Source organism: Aythya fuligula, chromosome 6 (assembly GCF_009819795.1).
Source record: "Aythya fuligula isolate bAytFul2 chromosome 6, bAytFul2.pri, whole genome shotgun sequence".
Lineage (NCBI taxonomy): Eukaryota > Metazoa > Chordata > Aves > Anseriformes > Anatidae > Aythya > Aythya fuligula.
In genome coordinates, this window is record NC_045564.1 from 25,518,515 (window position 1) to 25,541,158 (window position 22,644).

Genomic DNA, 22,644 nt, shown 5'->3' on the forward strand with positions numbered 1-22,644 from the left:
TCTTATGTTCCTTTTGCTTTGCCTGGCCCACAGTTGGTCCTCCTCTGCAGGATTTCCATGCTCCTAGCATAGCGGGAGCTTTCAGGGTGGCCTATTGTGTAGCTGCTGAATTCACAATATCCTCTGGATAAACATCTCCTAGAGCATCTTGTCAAAGGAGGCTGTAGCAACTGCAGAATATCCAACGCCATTTGTGGCCTGGGAAGGGAGGATTCTGGATTCTGCTGTTGTTCCTCGTGCTGAGTGTCCATACACGGGACACTTTGGCAAGTCTTAGGCTAAGTTTTATTTCTGCTTTTGTCAGGCTAAGAAGGTGTGGGCAATCAAGCATGCCAGCTCAGCCACTCTTGTCTTGTTTACTCTGTGGATTCATTAATCTTTCTTGTCAGAAGAATCTTTGTGTGTTCCCGATGCCCTGAATACTTGCATTTGGTTGTTTCAAAGGTGATCCTCCTACCTGCTGGATGTGCTTTGGTCTGGGAGGAGAAAAGCTTTTTTTTTCCTTTTTTTTTTTTTTTTTCCCTTTTCCTCCCCCCTCCTTCTGTGTGCTGTATTCAGCTGTCAGCATTCCTTTGCCTTTATCTGTGCACTGTTTAGGATGTCCATATAAAGTTGCTAAATGGAATTTTTATTGGTCAGCTTGGCTTAATAATCAAACAGTTTCCAGGCTGGTTCTGTCTAGTGCTGTGTGGATCCGTTCTGAGAAAGAGGACTCACAATTTCTTTTTTTTTTTTTCCTGTCCACTGACTTTTGTCGCAGATACTGCTTAGTATAAGGTTAGGTTTTAATTAATTGCTGGAAAGACAAGCAGACTACTTGGCTAGGTTAAGTAAGGCTTGAGTCATACTGGTCTGGAACATCAGCTGCCTAATAGAAAATTAGTGTATCGTACTGATGTATTGTGCAGAAAACCGCAAAATGCATAGTGTAAGTGACTCTTGAAACGTAACACCAAAACACACAAAAAGAAAGCAGGATATTGTGGTTGTGTAGCAAATAATCATTGAACAAAATGTAACTTTTGAGCTTGAAATTAGGATAATCTTTTAAGGTCAGAAGCTGACGAGAGTCGCTGATGTCTGAAACTGTTATGTCTTGTACCTTTTGAGAATGTGAAAAAATTCCTTTTTTCAACCAAATTATTTGTCAGCTGCAGCAAATTGTTGACTTTCAGTTCTCCCTAGACTAATTGGTCATACCTGCTTTTAATGTACATTAATTGCCAGACAATAGAAGTGAAGAAAATAAGCAGTGCATAGAATAAATAGTCTCTTTAGAATAGATACAATTGCTTTATGAATCACCAGGCAGGAACTCTGTGGACCTGGGTGGTTACTACTTTGCTGGATATTACTCGTGTTTGTGAAGCAGAGTTGCTCAAATCTAGCATAGGAGGTGATTGCATAAATTTGCTGTTGCTCAGGGACTGTCTGCTCAAAATACAAATTACACTGTATCATCACCCGCCCAGGTTTTTATTGGTGCCCCCAAAGCTTTCAGCGAAGCCAGGAGACAAATTGCATCTCAGGAATGTAATGTGGTTATCCAAATATTTATTACCATTCTGTTCCCTGCCTGAGGTAGGGAAGAAGGGTTGTGGCAAGCTCTGTGCGAGGCGCACCAGGTCGCGCAGGAAGGCAGGCAGGAGGCTGCTGTGGCATCACTTGTGCTGGGGATTTGCTTTCAAAACACCTTCTTCATTTCAGGTAGTGATAAAGACACCAATACCAGGCTTTAGGTGCCTGAGACCAGGTAGGTCACCAGCTCTGGGGCCATTGTGAATTCTTGGTGGCACAGCTATGGCCGGCCAGTGTTGAGAGCACAGAGGGTTTCGGCAGGTTGCTGGCCTTTAGCACTGGGTTTAAGATGAATGTTCAGCAGTATTGAATATCATGCTGGTAAAGGGGGACTGCTGTGAAACTGCCACCACTGCTCTCCATCACCACAGACATTTTCTTAGGGTTCTTCCTACCACATGAGCCCAGTGGATACCAAACCCTCGTCGGCTGAGGACTGGCTGCTGCCCTGCTCAAGGTCAGACTGTTCAGTTGAATCATTGCAAAGTCTCAGCATCAGCACCTGACTTCAGCTTTACCACCAAGCTTTGACTTGGAAATATCTAGTCTAACCTGTATTAATGAATGAGGCAGATGGAAAAATTCAGCATAGGGGAACTCACCATGTTTTGAGCTTAGCCAGCTGCAGTCTGGAACTGAAGACAGAAAGATGGGGTTTTAGTCATGCTAGCATCCATTATTCTTTACAGATTTAGATACTGAAGTAACAATGATTTAGTTTGTGCAGACTGTCAGCCTGTGCTTGTTAGGGCTGGAGAATCAGTAGTGCAGGATTCATGGATGATCTGTGTACCAGAGCCTTGGGCAACTTCTGTTCAGCTTTCTTCAGGTTAGGTCACTGTTGTTCCATTGATTTTGCAAAGCAATCTTGTTCTCCAGAATCCAAGCACTGATTCTTTAGTGTTTTTGTTTTTTTTTTTTTTTTTTTCCCTGCAGTTGTTACAGTTTTAGGACTGGCATTGTACTTTACCATTTCAAGAGTTTTGCTGGTAGCAATGGGGCGGAAACATAGGCTTTGGAAGGTTTGGAAAGTGCTTTTAATGAAAAAATCCCAAACAGCTTAGTGTTATGAATTACAGGTAACATTAGCCATGAAGCAATGAATTTGCTGGGATAATTTATAGGGAGAATGAGCTTTTCAAAATCAATACTGGAACATTTTTATACGAAGGAAGTATGAGGAATTAGGACCAAATTCTCACTCAGAGTTCTACAGAGTGAAATAAACTGTTTAAAGTTCAGCTGGGAGCTGTGTTGTTTTGATAACGGTCCTGTGTTGTAACCGGAGTTGAACATTGGGATGCTAAAGGGAAAGCAGTTAGCATGAAATACCATTCTGAATGAGGCTTTTCATGGTGTAAACTGAGTTCCAGGGCTTACATCAGATGACCCATATATCTTTCATCAAAGCATTTTACTTCCTATTTGGCTTTCCATTCAATATTAACTCTGTCTCCACAACAGTTTCTTTCTTACCAGTGGGCAGAATCTGTTTCTAACTTATTCCAAGCAGAACTACTCCTGTCAGAATGAGATGTGTGGTGCTTGTTGTTCGCTGGGTTGCAGAATTGCTCCCGTCCCATGTGAGTGCTTGAAAGATGCACACTGAGGAGTTTCTGAATGCTCGATGCTAGTTTGAAGGGAACGTGGTCGATGTTTTCATGCTGATTATTTTCTTCTGTCTCCTAGGAACTTCAAGTAAGCAAATCAGGTTGCCCAAAGAGTAGGAGTATAGCAGAGCATCAACTTGTCCCAAAAAACTACTAAGTCCCGAGATGCTTACTGAATGACTGGAAGTGCTTGTGGCTCTAGCATTGCCTGCCTCTGCAGCGCAGTTCATGGCATTTCTCTGTCCTTTTACACCATCTGAGTACGGTCATAGATGTATTCTACTGTCTCTTGGAAGCTCATGGTCTTGAATCCTAAACTAATTTTCTGTAATGTTTAATTAGCCTGATGTTTGCTTGGGAGCAAATTGCAAGTGCAAGAGATTCTTGGCTGTGTAAATCCATTTAGGCAATGAACTGTATCACTGATTTTGTGAACCTGAGCCTGATCTTTTTACGCTAATACAATAGTATTGATTTTGTGGGTAGATAATGTACTTCTCTCTTAAAATTGCCAAGTGAATAATAACCTCTATCAGAGGGAATATCAGAGAGTTTCTTGAGTTAGTGTAGAAGACCTCAATTTCAGCGCTATGGTTTACAGCATCCACTTCTGTTGTTCAGCAGTCTTGAAAGGGAGGTCACTTTCTACTTTGGTTTACTTATGTGTGAAGAGATGGGTTAAGATCTGTGTGCGTTTCCAGTGCTTAATTTGGCACTTCATATGGTTTATTCTTTCCTCCACATCCCCTAAGCTGCGTGCTGGATTCAAGGGTCATTTCCTGTTTGCAGAACTCCTATTGACATCAGTAGGAGTGTTGTGCAAACATTTGAGGCTCCAACATAGCCCCTCCAACCCCCCGCCCCAGCCGGCTGAGTATGCACATGTATCTCTGTACTCTAGTGATACGGTCACTCACACGAGCACCCAGAAGAAGGGAACCTGACTGAAATGCAGTGCCCTGTTGATACATCAGCTGCCAAAAGTCTTTTATTTCTAGATCCAGGTTCAGAAATGTAGCATTTTTGTCTGCTGATAACAACTACTCGATGGGAGACATAATCTGCTTTGCAGTTTTCTGCAGGGCCAGTTTGGAGGAGATGCTGGTTGACCGAGAAGATCCAAACTGATTGCCCTCTTGGTGCCTGCCTTGTTGTACCTGTGCATTTTTTTCAGTAAATGGGGGGATAGCAAGATGAACAAGAAAAGCTATCCTAACTATTAAGTATATATATGCTTTGTTAATCCTAATGTTCCTGTCCTGCCTCTGTACCAGCTGTGGGTTTATTGTATAGTTGGTGCTACTCAATGAGTTTTTGGGCTGTCTTAGCCATTTGTGCCTAAGGTTTTGGGACAGCAATCTCCTTTGTCTGCTGTCAGCCTTGATACTTGATGATGCTTCACAAACCAGTTAGCCGAATTCTACTGAACAGACGAAAAGCGTTACGCTGAGGGGTGGTGGTGGTGGGGTGCCTGAGTCTGAATCCCTTCCAGTGGTCAGGATTGGTCCTTGTACATACTGTCAGATCCATTACTGCTCCACACATCTGAAGGAGTATTTGTGCAGTGGGCAGCCACAGCTAAGGCCTGGTATTGCTGGTGCACTGGAACACCTCGCAGACCTGACTGCACTCTGAAGAAGGCGAGATTTGGCCCACGTTGCTATCCTTTGCAGAACAGTGCCTGGACCTGTTGTGCAGCAGCTCTTCACCCAACCTTTGCTGCAGTAGAAGGGGCGGATGAAGGCAGTGCTGTTAAAGCTGTGTGGCACGGGGTGGGGGGAAGGCCTTGAACACCTCAGTGACGTTGTGGAGGGTGACCAGAAGGCCGAGCAGCCCTTGGAGACAGCCTGTGATTGCCTAACTGAGTGCTTTTAGCAGCCAAAAGACAAACCTTCCCCTCAGATTTCTGCTGTGCTTTATTGCCTACTCAATTACTGGGGCAAATGCATTATGTTACCAAAAATGATCTTTCCCTGATCAGACGTATGCTTTATTAGCCACGTAAATGCCAGCATGACTCTCTCATTGCTACAACATATTAAACACCTTGGAAATGTTTCCTTAAACTCTAGGTCAGTCTTATGAAATCCGTCTACTTGAGAATAGGAAATTGGGAGAGTTTCAAGATTTAAACACAAAATATGTAAAGGTAAGGAGAAATATAGATTTCTTTTCTTCCTGCTACTACATACAGCCTCTAATGAAGGGGGCCTGACCTTGCTCACACTGAGGCAATGGAAAATACTTGGCCATTGTTTTTAATGGGAGCAGGGTTGATGGAGTTACTCTGAGTGCTGGAGTTCCATGGGACTCTGCAGCTTGGCTTTACAGGGCTTCAAGGGAATCCTTGTTCTGTTTGTGATCCTGACCCCAGAGTTTCACTGTGAATATTGGGTTCGGGGGAATCCCAAAGTTCAGAGGTGAACATGGTCAAAACTGCTGAGAGGCAGGCTTGTCTCCCTTCTTAACCCGAGCAACACGCCTGTGTTGTTACGTGTCATGCGGAGGACCCTGGTGTTTACATTGCTCTGCCACACAGGTTCTGCATAGCTCCAGTTTACTTCAGTAATAGACACGATTTTGAACATACAGAACTTGGTTGTTTCAGTTCAAATTCAAAAACTTGGATACAGATCTTGTTTCTGGATCCAGCCTTCAGGCCTTCCTCTACCAAATTCTTGGCTGTTCTGCCATAGGATTTCTTTTGAGACGTTGGGACTTAATTGCAACATTTGGATTCCAATCTGGACTTCAACTTTTGCCCAAGTTTAGGCACATTTGGCTTTTGCCCATTTCAGGAAGCATAAAGATTTAGATTCTGATTTTGCAGGCATTCCCACTGTGGCTTGCTTGCTTTGGAGCTAGGGTTTTATTTGGGCCTTCTCAGGTTAACTGGCAAAAATTGCTCATTCGTTTGATACGGAAGTCCCCAGTAGGAGCAGGGAATTGAGAAACCAGGAGATAAGGGGTTATTAACTCATGCAGGATTTATTAATTAGGGATACTTCGGACTTGTCTGCCATGGGGATTGCCTTTATTCCAGCCATTTGTCTCCAGTTATTGACATGGCTGCAACGTTGCAGGCCAGAGATGCAACGTTCCCCTGTTACAGTAGCTTTTCTATTCTATACTTAACTACAAGTTTTCCATCTTGCTATCCATGCTTTTACTGAAAGAAACACAAGTTAAAGGCAAATTCAGTGTCAATGGCTGATGGTTAATGGCTGGAATCAAGTTTAATTCCCACTGACAAGGTGTCTGGGCATGTCAGCTCCACCAGTGCAGGGACAGGTGAGCTGGCTTTCACATTTTCTGATCAGAGTGGGATATACTGGGATTGGGGCATGGTACAGATACATTAAATACAGTCACTCCCCCCCCACGTGAGCTGTTTTGGGTGTGGAAGCAATATAGTGATGTTTACCTGGCATGACACCTAAGATTAGGTGGACATTGCTATAGTGCTTCCAGACCAAATCCCAGAAAGTTGTACAGGGCTATGTTATGACGTATAAATGTGCCCTGTGAAGGGGAAAGTGTGCTGATGTCGTGCTTCAGGGGTCCCTTAGGAATTTGAGAAACATGGTGATGGGTCTCTAGGGGAAACCTCTGCTCCCCTCTTGAATGGGGGTCAGAAACATGTAGGAGGAACAGATCAGCTTTTTCTCCTACACTGGAAAGCCAAAGTCATCTCAAGAGAAGGGCTTCTAGATCACATTGTTCACCTTGCCATCTTTTCTTAACAGAGTATAATTCGTGTAGTATTCCATGATCGACGCCTGCAGTACACAGAGCATCAGCAGCTGGAGGGCTGGAGGTGGAGTCGGCCTGGGGACCGCATCCTTGATATAGGTGAGACTATTTCATTATGGCTCTTGTGTAGTGTTTGGAAGTGAGGTGCTGCATGGTGTATGGTGTGTTTATTTATTTATTTTTTTATCCTCTTCTCTTAGAAAAATCTGTATATCCTTGAGAGGAAAGGAGATCTAGGCCTATAGGTCCTAGATATACCATTTCATTCAAACAGATATCATTGGTGGCTTGGCTTTTCACATGCTTCTTGTAATTGTACGGAAATGCTTTCTCTTCTTCAATTTAATATTTTTAAAATTTTAGGGGTTTTCTTCTACAGATATTCCGCTGTCAGTTGGCATCTTGGATCCCAGGGCCAGCCCCACACAGCTGAACACTGTTGAATTTCTGTGGGATCCATCAAAGAGAGCCTCAGCATTCATTCAGGTAAGAGAAAAGTGATATTCCTATGGTAAATACAAAGGTGAGGTATCTTATAAAGACCTGAAGAGAGAGATGGCACGTGAAGAAGAGGAAAAAATCAGTTATGTATAACTAGTTTATACGACACTTGCTAGTTACTTACTTGCTAGTTTTGAAGCAATATCTGCTCTATCTGGGTTATTAAAAAAAAAAAAAAAAAGTACCCCCCCCCCCCCAAAGCACATTGATGTTGCTTTCTAAGCATGAGTTTTGTCTGGAGGAAACCATTCACAACCTTTTAGTTTTGCTTGCTTTCCTTGTTCATGAGTGTTTCTTGTTCCAAATGCCAACTATGTGTTTTTAATCTGTGTGTGGGATTTACTTAAGTCAGAGGATGCTTTTCCTGATGTCCTATTTCTCTGTAGGCTTCTTGTTCTTCTAATTGTTTTGTCTTGGGGAACAGAAGTGAACATATTTTGAACTCTTCTGACTCTTTTAGTTTCTAGGGAGGAGCTAAAACCTCATGTTAAGGCACACTGCAAATACAGGGAGTCTAAACTCAGTTTTGCACAGCTTCAAACAGTCTCCAGAGATAAGCCCAGCTTTTGTTTTGCCAGGTACATTGTATCAGCACAGAATTTACTCCACGGAAACATGGAGGAGAGAAGGGGGTTCCTTTCCGGGTGCAAATCGACACCTTTAAGCAAAATGAAAATGGTGAATACACAGAACACTTGCACTCTGCAAGCTGCCAGATCAAGGTGTTCAAGGTATGAAGTAGTTTTGGCTTTATCATCAACTAGATGAAGACACAAGAACATGCACAGTTTGTAAATTGTGTAGGAGTGGTGCTAATTGCAGAATAAAAGAACAAAGGCTTTTAACTGGATATGCTTAAAATCTTAAACAGGCCTCTTGTGCACAAAGCAGCATAACCTCAGAACTACACAGCAATTCTAGTTACATTCAAATGACCCAAGAGCCACACTGAGACCGATGCCAGTCCACTGTACCGTGAACAGTATACAAACACTGAGATCTGGGCTGTTTGGATGTCTTAATAATGAGGAAAAAAACCCACCCAACAACTCAAGCCTTGACTGGTTGGAATGAAAACCCATTGGATAGGTGGCAGTGCAAAAATTAAATTTCTGTGTGATGTAGACAAGTAGTGTCAAGAAGGCAGCGCCCTTCACTGGCTTGTGTCCTGAAGGTGATGTTGTGTTACAAACCATACAAAAAAAACTATATGGTCCACTTTCTCAGGAATACATGGGATACTGGTTTAAGTCATTTTAAGTTAACTTATTACAATGATGATATTCAGGGTATCTACTGTGTTTCATTGTGTCTAGGCAATCAAGACAGCATGGGCATCTCCAGTTTCTTTGATTGAATCCTCCATGAACAGTGTGAACATAACTAGAGATCTTAAATAACCTTTGCTTGTTGCTGCAGAATTCCTGGGGGAGAGAAAGATGATTCTGTCCATCTCCAAAGCTTCTAATGTGGGTGTGGCAGACCTGGAGCAACTTAAGCCTACAAAAACCTTGTTGTTATTGTCTTGAAAGATCTGCCGCTCCAATTCTTGCTCCTGTGAGCAGTGTCTTTCCTGTTCCAGGAGAGAGGGTGCAAATACCAGTTGAAGTATATAATTCAGTATGCTCGTGGTCTGAAATCTGTTGGTACCAAATCTCAGGATTGTGGTCAGCCTCGTTTGGAATTGCAGTAGGCATTAACGGGAGGTGATATAGAAACAGTAGAGATGTTAGATTATTTTTTTGTCTGGAAAATGTAGATCTGGTCTTGCCTCATATGTAGAGTCCCCATAAATCTTAAGGAGTCTTCTGTGAACAGATCAGAAAAAATTGGTTGGCTTCTGTCTCCAAACTTGTAATACTTGGCATAAGGGAAAGCTTGTGCTTGTGCTTATAGCCTAAAGGAGCAGACAGAAAACAGAAGACTGACAGGGAAAAAATGGAGAAGAAGACCACCCAAGAGAAGGAGAAGTATCAGCCTTCCTATGAGACAACTATTCTCACAGAGGTAAAATGTTTTAGACATATGTTATACTACTTCAGCATATTGGGAAACAGATTTCAGAGCAAATGCAGTCTAACTGCTAACTATCCTTGGAGATTCTTGTAGAGACTCAAATGCCAAGATCTGACTGAAATTGAGAGCTTAGTGAAATTATAACGTGTTTGTCATTGTTGAAGTTTATAAAAGCTTCCAAAATTTCTTATGTTTCAGAGTATAAACCAGTCCTCAACAGCCTATGTTTAAAAGAAATGTTTTCTCTATCTTCTGCCATGCTCCTGGGCACTTGTCATGATACTTAGACACCAGTTGTATGAGGTATTTTCTTCAGAAATATTTGGCACAAGCTAATGTTGGAGATGGGGCAGTTCAACAGATGAATAGGCTGTCTGATTAAATTATCAATCTGTTTTTCTGTGATTGTGCCTTTGAGGCTACTATTACGGTAGCTCTCAGAATATTCTGGCTTGTACTCTAGGAATATCTGAATGTCTTATGTTCTGTGGATATGACTGTCATCTGGTACAGAGATGCATGTGTTTCTACACTCAGTCCCCTCATTGCTAAGATGTATGTATAAGCTCACCCCAGGCCATAGAATTGCTAAGCCAAACGGACTCAAGACAATAGTTTAAAAGTGCCGTTCCATCTCCCTGTGGGAATGTTTTGTAGTTTGATTTATTTTTCATTTTTTTATTTTTGAAATGGCTTGTTGGACTTCTAAAAATGAGGATTTTTTTTTTTCCTTAAAGTAAATAAACTTCCTATTTGTGAGATCCAGCTTGTCCCACTCAATTTTCCTTAAGGTGCCAGGAGTGACCAGTGTGTTTTCTAATTCAACGTGGTGATTGTTAACAAGGCTCTTGTGTACACAGACCTAATTCTCCTGAGTTGGCAGATCCTAAACTCTTGCTATTAGCTCTGATACACTTTGACATATTGCACAGGGAGATGTGGGTTGCTAAAGAGTTAAATATTTGCTAGTGCTCTATGTGGAGATGATAAAACTCCAAAGCTACAGCTTGTCTTCTTTTTATCATTGCAAACAAGGATACTACAGAGCATTTTCTTGAGCTCTTGATGGCAGGGGCTTCCACAGGGCTAGATTTCTTCTACTGATTACAGTGGCATCGATTCACAACAAAGTCACAAATTCTAGCTAGTTGCTCTGGCTTGATACTACTGTGATGGAGTATGGAGTTTGACTTGTATTTGTGAAGGCTTTTAGTAGTTTCATGTCTGTTTTGTCTTAAATTTTCCCTATGTAATATCCATTTATAACTTGAGCTCCTCAACTAATAGCCAGAGGTTTTAACAGGCTGGTTCAAATTCTGCTTTTTCACTGGTATAAACCTGAAGCAATGCCACTGGAGCGTATTTGTCACTCTTGCCTGGATTTAATTAGGGATTCATAATTGAGACCAGTGGTATTTCTGTATCATTGCTGCCTTCAGTCTGAGTTGACTTACTGGCGTTGCTCTGACTTACAGCTGTGCACACTTTGGCCCAGTGTTATTTGGGGACAGGCTTTGTGAAATGGGAGAAATGTGGAATGCACAACTGGAATCAATCTGGCCCCCTGACAGCCTGCTTGGAGTGCAGCGTAGGATCCATGGCCCGTCTCCTCCTCCCAGCAGGAGTGATGAGCTGAAGTTAGTGGCGTGGCAACAGCATGAATGTGGTATGAGAGGAGAATCGAATCCTTTATTTCCAACCTCATGAAAGTATCCCCGCTGCCTTTCTTCCAACAGTGCTCTCCCTGGCCAGATGTGCCTTATCAAATGAACAATGCTCCATCTCCAAGCTACAACAGTTCTCCTAACAGCTTCAACCTTGGAGATGGGTATGTAACAAATAAAATGCTCTGTTTTTCCCGTTGATTCAGTAGCCCTTGTGTGTGTGTGTTTTGTGTATCCATGCATTTCATGTCCTGAAAGAGGTCAAGGACCAGTTAGCCTCTCAGTACCCTTCCTGGAAGGGGCAAGATATTTTCCGCAAAGGTTTTAAGACCTTACAGGCAGGAATTCCTTGTAGTGCAGAGGTCTGAATGTCCACTGATTATGTGGTGGCTGGGAGATGAGCATCTGAGAACCACCTGGGCAATTCTGGCCATAAATTTGTTCTCCTACTTTTCTGTGGGGGTCAGGCAACATACTATGCCCTGTTCCAGCAATTCTCAGTATCTTCCAACAAGAGCATTTGAAGAGATGCTGAATGCTGAAAGCCTCTGAGTTGGTATTTCTCCCATCTTTTCTGACTTAAGATGGCTTGGGACAGTGTGCTGAATTCCCAATTGAATGGGCTTTAAAGAAGCTGTCTGGAGCAAAACAGTCAGGTTTCTAAGAAGCCATTCAAGAATGAAGGATAAGCAGGAGGCACATTTAATTCATTAATATTGCCATCATAAAGAAATAAATGAAATACCTAAGATCAGTCCTGTCAGTGTTTAGGGAGGGTCTATTAGAAATGTTGTGTAATAAACTACAGTTGAGTATGTTTAAAATAATACCAGGGCTGATTTAGAAGGTCCCTTATTATTCTGTTTTTGTGAAGAATCACTATTAGACAATGGATTTAGTTAGGGGATTTCTGGCTCAGAATGGTTGAGTTTAGCCACACTTGTAGGTCACAACTTGCTTGGTTAGATGGGGTCACATTAGTAAGTCAGCTGTATGGAAAATCTTGAATGAGGTCTGTAAACGGGGTTTTTCCTCAGTGTTGAGCAGAAACTCAACTGAGCAACAAAAGCAGAGTTGTGGAGTTTTTGTTTGCTTGTTTTTTGTACTTGTCCAGATTTTGGAAATCTTTTAAAAAATCTGATGGAGAAAAAAATCAAATCAATATGTAACTTGTGACAGTTGAGTCAAATAGAGAAGGGGGAGGAGGATGGGCACTGAATGCAAAATTTAAAATAATGTTTTTTTCTCTTCCAACTTTATATAATTTTTTTTAGCAACAGTTCTCCAACCCACCAAGTGGAGCTCCTGCCTCCCAGCAATGATGTAAGTATTTGAGATCATGTTAATGTGGTGCTTTTCTTTTTTAGGACACTGGTGAACAGTTCATTTCAAGACCTTCTTATTCTTTTTGCAATGTAGCATCTCCTTCCTTCTGCTTCTATTCAAGATGCCCAGCAGTGGCTTCATCGTAATAGGTTCTCTCCATTCTGTAGACTCTTCTCAAGTTTTTCGGGTGAGTTTGAATGGTCCAGTTATTTTGTTTTTATTCTCAATTGTAAGTGCAGCTCATGCTTCCTATCAATAGCATCTGCTGCTGGCCACTGTTGATGGGATCACTAGTCGGATCTGGTGTGGTTGTTACTTTGTTCTTAGGTTAGTTAGCATTTACCAAAACATGAATTGTAGAAATAAAGAAAATAAGTGAAGTTGGAAGGGACTTCTTGAGTTCATTAGCTTGAAACAAGTCCAATTAGCTCAGGTTGCGTAGCGCCTTTTGCAGTTGTGTTCTGAGTATCTCCAACCATGATCTCTCTGGGTAACCTCTTCAAGTACTTGATGATGCTCACAATGAAAAGCTACTTCCTTTTACCTATTCAGTATTTGCCATCTTTCTCAACTTCTGTTAGCTGTCTCCTGCCCTGTTACTGTGCACCTTCAAGAAGAGCCTGGCTCCAACTTTATTGTACCCTCCCATTAGTAGTTGTACACAGCATTAAGATGGTGGAAGAGAAGTATTTAAGATGTTGAAACTTTGAGGAACCTTTCTCTGACTTGCTTGTATTATGCTTAAATAACCTGGTGAACATGGCAGCAAAAGAAAATTGGGACATTTAGTAGTGGAGAGTGTGAAGTAGCTAGCTTGTTTCAGTATTGTCTAGAGTATCTTCCTATGGACCACTGCTCTTCTAGCACTCTATTTTACAATGATTCATTTGCAGTGTCACCTCTCTCAATTTGCAGCCTCTCCAGGCAAGTCTGTCTGATTTAGCTTTGTGGATTCTCTCCCCCTCCCCTGTCCTGCTTACCATACACAAAATTTGGAAGCTAAGATTTGCTTAACTTCTGAAAAAAAATATCTGAAATACGTAGGTGCTGACTTACTGAAGATGTCCAAAGAAGATTTTGTTCAAATCTGTGGGCCTGCTGATGGAATTCGGCTCTTTAATGCAATCAAAGGAAGGTTTGTACTTCTTCCTTCCTATTTTTCTTGTTATGGCAGCATCCCTTGATATTTTCAGTGTTAACATAAAGTTAATCCTAGAGCTGTAGCATTGAGACTTCCTTTTAACACTTCAGAGGGTCATCTTAAAGGCTGGAGATCACAACGGTATTCAAATCCAAGTGCAGATCAGAAATGCTGCCAAACTCACCTGAGTTAAAAATGAAGCAGCATAATGTGGATTTCCAGTGATTTATTTGCTACCAGATGATAGTTTCCATGTACTTCATATGTGACTCTGCCTACAGTACCTCATCTTGTATCTCCATCACAGGTAACAAACAGAACAACCCTGGAGTCTCAGATGACTGTAAAACTTAATTTAGATGGCAATAACATTGTAAATTCTCCAGCTGCTTAGAATTTAAATCAGTAAACGAGAGTATGATGAACTGCTTTGCAAATGTTGGATACTGTTTATTCTTATCTGGCCCTGAAGAGATTAAGGTGTTCTACAGTCTACCACCACCTCCCAGGGGGCTCTTAGTAGACCTCCCTAAGTCATTTAGTCACCAGCATCAAGAATTAGTTGGTTATTTATGCACAGCCTGAATGATTCCAGCTTTCATTGTTTGGTGGCTGACTGGAACACTTTTAGATCTAAATAACTCACTACTGTCTTTTAATAATCTATAGAAATGTAAGGCCCAAGATGACAATTTATGTCTGTCAAGAACCAGAGCATAACAGGTCCCACCTCCACCAAAAACGAGAAAATGGAGATGGCAGTCTTTGCGGTAAGTTTTTATGTATAGGTTTTGTTAAGCACTTGTCTGAAAATATGCTTTCTTCCTGAGCTTCTGCATGGCACAGCTTGGTATTGTGTGTTTGGAGAGGTCATACTTATTCCTGTTCTGACACTGTTAGGTTAGTTAGCTTAGTTACAGGGCTACATTCACAAGCTATCCAAACAATGACATAACAAGGGCTCTGTTCTGTTTTTAACAATTACTGTAGCATTAAAAACTGCCATCCTATCCACAATTTGATTGTAGATATGGCTTGTTTGAAAGTGTTGTAGGAAATGGAAGGCTGGTATGTCTTAAAGTGGGGTTCTAATTCTTGGAATTTCAAAGCTTTTGAGGACTCACTGCTCTGAACTGTCTCTCATAACACGCTCCAGAAGTAGGATTACATGAGAATGAAGATCCTACTTAGTTCTGGCACATAGTTTTAACTAGACACAGTTTTTCTACCTGTCTGTTCCTACCATTTGGATCAGATTTAAAAAATATTGTCATCTACAGTTATCTGATTCGCTGAAGTCTTTAGTTTGTGCCTATGGTGTCAATGGGAAAGTATCTAATAAAATACTACTTTTGTGCAACATCTTATCATGGGTGTTACTGCTTAATCAGAGCTACTTTAAAATGTCAAAATTTAAAAGTAGTAAAGTATATCATATAAGAATAATGACATCCTTATAAGGGATTATTATTTTTTGTACCCTATTATACATTGTCATTAGTCCTTATGATTTCCTCTGGGCAAAACTGACATGGGTTCCATTTGCCTGCTGTACCCAAATGTTAGGTATTTGTCTACAAATCATCAAGTTGCTTAGTACCTGCTCTGAAGGTACTAAGCTTGCTTATCTACTGTCAAGATTTGAACCTTGATCTTAAACCCATACGGTTGTTGATACTGAGCATCTTGGTGTTACCTGTCATTACTATCCTATAATTACACTGTAATTCCTTTCAACTTGTTGCAGTATATCATGCAATTTTCTTGGAAGAATTGACCACCTTGGAATTAATTGAGAAGATTGCAAACTTGTACAGCATTTCTCCACAGCAGATAAATCGAATCTATCGGCAGGGACCCACAGGGATCCATGTATTAGTGAGCAATGAGGTAAGAAATAAAAGCAAACTAAAACAGTTGTCTGCATTCTTGAAGTTAGAATGACCTTTTAAAGTATGATATGAATTTTCAAGAAAATGTTGCAAGGTCACTAATCACAAACACTTGAAACAAATAATTTAAAGCATATCATTCATTCATAACATTAATTTTGGTGTGATTTTAAGATTTTTGCTTTATAGAAGAGATTAAAAAAATAATTGATTGTTTCCTTTTCATTTTGGCTGCTTAAACAAATTCCACAATGAAGAACTGAAGTGAGTTTCTTTAAAAATGAATAGGAAAGCTTTTTGAAGAAGGCAAGTTTGAAAATCTGTAGGGCAATTAGTCTTACATCTCAGCCAATGACTACAGCCACATAATGACTGACTGGCTACTGGGTCAGAGTTAGCACTGTGTAAATGCACACTATGATTTCATGGACCTCTGCTAGCTGTTTGTGTCCCATTATATGTTGGCTTAATTTAGTCCATTCCATTAACTTGTAGGTTAATAGTGAGTTGCCCTTCCTCTTTTTTCCCCCACTAAGTGACTTACTCATTCATGCACCAGAATCACTTAGGGAGCTTCCTATATAAGGAACATTGTTAAAACAAATGAAGCAGAGCATGGGTCTCAACTGGGGCCTAAATTGAAGTCTGTAATGCATATTCCTAAAGTCTCCTTGCTATTTCAGCCTGATTAAATCTGAAACATTAATGCTTTATGGATGTAAAGTGCTTGGAGGCAACTCTTGGTAGGGGAATTGCCTTAACCAGCTTGGGTATAAGGCTTTAACTATTTACTTAAGTCAATTATTAACAATGTCTATTGCTTTATTTTTGTGTGTGTGTTTTTTTTTTTTTCTTCTTGTTTTAGTAGCATAGTGGCAAGAGTGAGGCACTGTATGAATGTACTTCATGCATCATTAGACATGGACACATGGACTGGCCAGTCAAGTTTGATTTGCAGGAGCAGGGGGTGGCAAAAGAGAATAGGGAGATCAGTCTTGGTGAAAAGGGTGTTTGATGTGAGACCTTAGAGCTGGAAGAGCTCTACTGCATGTACTAATATGCTAATATAAAAGCAGCTGAGCTTCATGGTTCTGCTGAATGTGTGTGTATAATACGTGGATGTGTGTGTGTATTACTATTTCTAGATTTTAGGAGAGGGTCTGTGTTTATCCAGCCTAAAATGGAATAGTGCCATTCAAGTCAATTAAGAGCATAATCTGTAATCAAGTAGCTAGAGTGTTGTAAGAACTTGTAGGATCGAGAGTTGCAAAGAGGATGGGTAAAATGCTGAACAAGCCAGATCAGTTCCAGGCAAGCACTTCAGTGTAAGTTTCTCTTAAGCACATTAGTAGCTGTAAGAACCCTAATTAATCATTCATATACTTTTAATGATCTACGGGCAGGGTTACTGAGAACTATGTAGGACTAGACACCAGAATTTGATAACTTTTCTTTAAAGGCAATACTGACACTGAAAGAATCTTGAATTAAATTGCTAAAAACATTTTGTGTTGGCTTTTTTCTTCTACCCTTCAGATGGTGCAGAACTTCCAAGATGAATCTTGTTTTGTTATCAGCACATTAAAAGGTAAGCATTGCTGCTCCTACTACATGTTTCTAAAGATATTTTTCTCCTTTCAATGGGACTAAACTTTATCACAAACTCAGTGCTGGTATCCCGAAGAGGAAACTAATCCAATTTGATGTAAGTCAAGAAGATGCATCAAATTACTGATTGATCTGTGTTTTCTTCTGTTACACTGTTATAAAACTTAAATAATTACTCAAATACCACTGACATAAATGAGCAGAAGGCCTTCTGGTAAAATGATAAAAGGTTACAATGTTGTATCTTTCTGTAAATGTTTTGACATCTGATTGTCATGAATGGGTTGTGGAACAAGAGTGCAAACTAGTGAAAACTACCTAAGAAAGCCTGGAGTTGTTTGTTTGTGTTGTTTTCTAAAAGCAATGAAAAAATGTTTTGCGTTTCTTTATTACAGCTGAAAGCAATGATGGCTACCACATCATTTTAAAATGACCGTGCTGCACAGAAAGACTTTAACAGCCTAACGTTTAGTGCCTCACTGAGATTGCTACAACCTAGACTGGAAACATGAAGAACCTTCTGGATAAAATGCTCCTATGAACTCAGAATTACCAAACAGCTTAAAGAAAAACTTGCTTTTACAGATATACATTTTTTTCTTTGAAGCTGGAGTTAAGAACATCCTCAAAGCTTGTACATGTTTCTTCCTTCCTCCCTTCCTCTCCAGTCTTAAAAATTGTTGAGGTTTCTGCTTACTGCTTAGAAACATCTGCCTTGTACTAAAGGGAAATGAAAGATAAACAAAAACCAATTCTCTAGACCCCTCATGGTTGGATGAATTGTTTTATTTACAGTTCTGAGTGTTTCTTGCTTTCAACACACACCCCATTGCTGATGGACATAGGCTCCCTGTGGCTCCTCTTTTACTCTTTGAGGTGGAGGGCTTAGGGCTAAATCCAGGAGCAGATTGAGCAACGCAGACGATGGATTTGGTGCCCAGTCCCCATCCACAGTGTCAACCCTGGAAGCCTGCAATTAGCTGCTTCCCATTTGTAGATGTGCTTGAAGTCCCAAGACCTTAGTCTGACCTGACAGAGCTTCTTTAATGCTTATCCAACAGAACAATTTTTGCAGGGTTCAAGGGAGGACAGGCAACCTGAAGCAAGCAGTTCAGTACTGTATTGTATCTTTAGCTTTAGAGTAGTCTCCTTGCATAGAGTATAAGAGGGTTTTCGGAGGAAATGTTTTAAACATTGAAAGCCATAGAGCTCATGACAAATTCATATTGCAGATTTATTCTACTCTATAAAGTGTTAATTAACTGCTGTCTTTACTGTAACTGGGAATTAGGTTTTATGATCTTGGTGAGTAACAGCAGGCGAAAATCATTAAAGTAAGTAAAACTGAGTTTAGATTGAGCCCAGGTAATGGATCATCTTAGTTGCTGCTTCTTATATTCTTGCTGTTTCACTCTGGACTCCTGTTTCAAATAGCCTCAACTACAGTTAACTCCCACACCCCTTCCCTGGTCTCTTGGGATGCCATCCAGGCTCCATGAAGCTGAAAAAGTGGTTTTCGCTGATGTCAAAGGCAAACTGGATCACACCCTTCTTGCATGGATGGATGATTTTGGCAGCTGATTAATGAGGCTGTCTCCCAAACTGAATGGCTATCTAGCATCAAATTCTTCTGCTTGAACATTTCATTTCTCCCTGAATTAAGACAGAAAGCTGAAATACCAACATTTTCCTGGAATGGAAATTTTCAAAAAAAAAAAAAAAAAAAAGAGAAATTGTCAGTTGGAAAACGCTGAATAAAACGTTCTAGCGTTTTGGAATGGAAACGTTTAATTAAATCCATTTGACCCTTAAAGCAGCATCAGTTTTAGCTACTGTCGCAGACCTCAGAAATTACCATTAAAGTGCCTTGTGCGCCATGTCTCCCCTGGGGCCGAGCTCCTTGGCTGGATGTCAGATCCCATGGTGCACTTACCGCGGGTTAGTCAAAGGGGGAGTGCGTCATGAAGGCTGGAGGGGTGCCCAGGAGCCCAGCCTTCTGGGAAAGGGGGATGTGCAGAACGTGAATTAGAGCTCCCAGCTGACACTGGAGGAATTCGGACAGACGTGGACTGATAATTTTTCTGACAAAAATGATGTGTTTCAAGTTTTCCCAACAGAAATAAAGAGCAAAGTACAGAGAAAAGCATTTTTTTCCACTAAAAGCATGAACTTTTGTGCAAACCCCCCACTACCAAAAGAAAAGCAACAAAAAAAAAAAGAAAAAAAAAATGCACCCACCATTTTTTTTTAAACCAAAAATAATACTAGAATAGAAAAACTGTGTTACAATGGGAAAACCTGCAGCCAACTCATCTAATTGACTAACATTGCATACTTAGGCATGATCTTGCACAACTGGCTGTCCCGGATGCTCCATGAATCGTAGCAGTTACCCAAAAGAGACTTTCAGGGTTTGGGACATGGCAGTTCCACCCTGTGAAGTGAAGGAGCTTGAGGCTGCTTGGTTGAGGATCAGGTTGTGTAGGCGAGAAAAGTTGTGAGTAGCCTCTTGGAGTGAGGTGGTGCCAAACAGAGAGGCTGGGAGTAGCTTTGGGGGAAGAAATGCCTTTTTGGAAGATGGGAAATGCCATCTTTCTGAGGAAGATGAGGCCGCATGAAACTTGACCGTGCCTTGAAGTGAAAGTGCCACTGAAGGAGAGCTTGTGACTGACCAAAACCTTTATTTCTGGTCAAACACTGGAACCAGGCTTCCTATAGATGTAGTTGATGCCCCATGCCTGTCAGTGTTCAAAAGACTTTTGGACAATGCCCTCACTAATACGCTTTAACTTTTGGTTAGCCCTGAAGTGGTCAGGAACTCGGACCTGATGATCTTTGAATGTTGTTTCCAGCTGAACCATGCTGTTCTCACACCCAGACTGAGTTGTTCTTGCTGCCCTTTGTGGCACTTTGTAAGCCCCGAGGCATGTCATGGTGGAAGGCGGGCTCCTTCCCTGCAGCCACCCTCTCAGCTCAAAACTCCCCAAAAGATGGGAGGACAAGCTTCACTTCCTCCTGCAGCTACTTGCCACCAAGTACTGCAGGCACTGCTGAGCTACATCCGTGTTTCCCTCGTGTCCCTTTTGTGTCGCTGCACTCTGAGGAAAACTAAGTACATCAATGACAGAAGTTAAGGTTATTGGCCTAGGCTGAATGATGTTGCAGAGGTTTATTCTGTCTGAGAGGCAGCTGTGTCACCCCCTGGCTCTGCGGCCTGTGTCAGGGGGCAGTGGGGAGTCCCCTGGCCCCAGTTGTGGCCTCACAGCTATAGTTACCTTCCAAAATGTTTGTGAATAGGTGGGGCCTACATGCCACTGTGTGCCAGGAGCTGCTGGCTGTCTGGTTTCTGTTGTAGAGGATGCTTTGGAAGATGTACATTGGCTACGCTTTTTCATGTAATTTTGTAATATTGGCCCGGTACTGCTTATCTGGCATTGCTGCTGTTGTCATGCAACTGAGAGAGGTGGATCTGGCTTGATGAGAGGGATTTAAATTGGGGTTGCTAGATAGAGTGTAGTCAGTACCTGATCCACTCACACGTGATAGCCCTGCAATTCAGGGGGCACAGCAATAGATAAACACAGCACTGCAAAGGAAGGATAGAGGCAGCTTTGCTGTCATGGTTAAGGACTAAGAACCACGTGCTTATTTTTACAATGTATAACTTGTTCTTGGTTATTTTAGAAACAAATCTTGCCCATAAAGAAGTATATGCAGAAGTCCTAATGCTATTTCTGTAACACTTGCTTGATTAATTTTGAACAAAAATAACTCTGTTAGGGCTTTGTTATATTTAGATTTTTAAAATTGAGTAATTTTATATTGATATAAGGATGAATCTGACAGTATATCTTGCTCTTCTTTCTATGTTGTAAGAAGGTATACCAGAGTAAACAATCATGTAGATTATAAATATTGTTCTACTAGGTGGGCTCTACAGTTTTTATCTATGTTAGCTTGTTTGTTGAGCTATATAACTGTAATGTGTATGTAAGGCTAACACCTACTTGACAAAGTAGTTCTAGTCCTTGTTGAACCTCTGTAGTCCCAACATAAATTTGGAGGCTCATGCTGAAGTAGCATACGTACCCATGGACATCTAGACACCAGCTAGTTGGGTGTCTGGATGAATGATGAGTTACTTCCACTTGTCTCTGGGTGTTCAAAAAACACATTGCACCCTTTGCCCCTGTTTTGCATGATGCTGTGTAACCAACAGGTTGTTGTATGTGGGCAAACTGACCGTGAACCGTTGTGGCTGAGGAGTGCTTGTGGTGGCACTGGTCAGAGCAATGTTAGTGTGAGACTGGGCTGCAGACAAACCTCCCTCTCTGCCTCCCAAAGCACAAAAGCAGCCCCTTGGCCTAGTGAAGATGGTGAGTTTGTCCGTACAGAAACCAGGTGAAGCCTTCAGATGTTAGGGCTTTACTTCAGATGAGTGGCTTGTCTCACCTGTGTAAGTGGTAGGTGATTGCCTGATGGCTTAGGCTGTCCCTGTGATTACAGAGGGTCTGGTGTCCCTGGAGAAACCCATTCACCCTATTTGAAAATCTGACAGCCTCCAGAAGAAGCTTTTCATTCTCCAAGCACAAATGAGTAATCTGGGCTAGATGTCTAAGTTCTAGACGGACTAAAGGCAAGGGAAGTAAGTAGCTCCCCCGCCCCCCATGTGAATGTCCCAGAAGGATCTTTTTTTACACTGCTCTTAAGTGCCTGTTACATTTTATGTCTTTTTTTTTCCCCTATTATTATTATTTTTTTAAGTAACAAATGAAACCTTCTTGTCAAAGTAATTTAAATTAGACTTTTTTTTTTTATCTCTGCATGTTAAATTTTTAGGACAGACCTTTATCAGCTATAGGTTTTAGGAGTCTTAACTAAGCCTTACTTAAGTAGTGTGGTACCCCAAACTGTCATTGTGTATAGAACCTACAAGTAAAAGTGGGCTTGCTGGGGATGAAATGGCAGGAGAATTGTTACATGATTAAAAGCAGTATGACTCCAAGCAGGGCTGCAAAGCCCAAGCCTGGGTTCTTATCAGATCCATACTGGCTTCTTGGAATTATTTCATTGATTGTTACATTTTCTCTGAAAACTAAGTAAATTGATACAGATCAGTTAGTATGACTATGACAATGAAATGCCCATTGTATGTCACCTCAGGGCAGGGGAGGAAAGGCACAAATAATTTGGTGATAGAAACCTGTGCCATGTGCCTGAGGTGGCAGGACTGGTGTTTGTAAAATTAATGCTCCTGTTCTTTCAGCACCCTGCTTGGTTAATTGGCTAAAATCTAAATAATAATCCAATCTGGAAAACACTGAAATTCTTAATTGTCTTGGTGTGAAATTTAATGGACAGAACTTTCAGGAATTGCAGGTGGTAAAAGGATTATTGCAGTTGAGAAGTCCTGAATGGCACTCTCCTTGTAATGTAACATAAACATATTTATGCATATATATATATACACATACATACTGTACTGTATCAACACATATATGTGCTGAGTACTTGTGTCCTTTTGGCTTTAATTGGTACTCTGCTTTGTTTAATTG

At 41.1% G+C, this 22,644-nt stretch overlaps 1 protein-coding gene across 1 annotated transcript in view; it reads left to right on the top strand.

Annotated features, from left to right (window-relative positions):
- The window catches only part of TFCP2L1 (transcription factor CP2 like 1), a 33,027-nt gene extending 13,171 nt beyond the window's left edge, over positions 1-19,856 (top strand). The window contains exons 3-15 of the mRNA XM_032189568.1: positions 5,261-5,337; positions 6,935-7,040; positions 7,321-7,427; positions 8,021-8,173; positions 9,339-9,449; positions 11,195-11,286; positions 12,397-12,445; positions 12,542-12,635; positions 13,493-13,583; positions 14,259-14,359; positions 15,337-15,479; positions 17,018-17,069; positions 17,485-19,856. Of these exons, the coding sequence (XP_032045459.1) occupies positions 5,261-5,337; positions 6,935-7,040; positions 7,321-7,427; positions 8,021-8,173; positions 9,339-9,449; positions 11,195-11,286; positions 12,397-12,445; positions 12,542-12,635; positions 13,493-13,583; positions 14,259-14,359; positions 15,337-15,479; positions 17,018-17,069; positions 17,485-17,522 (1,214 nt within the window). The 3' untranslated portion in view covers positions 17,523-19,856. The remainder of the gene's footprint in view (positions 1-5,260; positions 5,338-6,934; positions 7,041-7,320; positions 7,428-8,020; positions 8,174-9,338; positions 9,450-11,194; positions 11,287-12,396; positions 12,446-12,541; positions 12,636-13,492; positions 13,584-14,258; positions 14,360-15,336; positions 15,480-17,017; positions 17,070-17,484) is intronic.
- Positions 19,857-22,644: the final 2,788 nt, after the last annotated feature.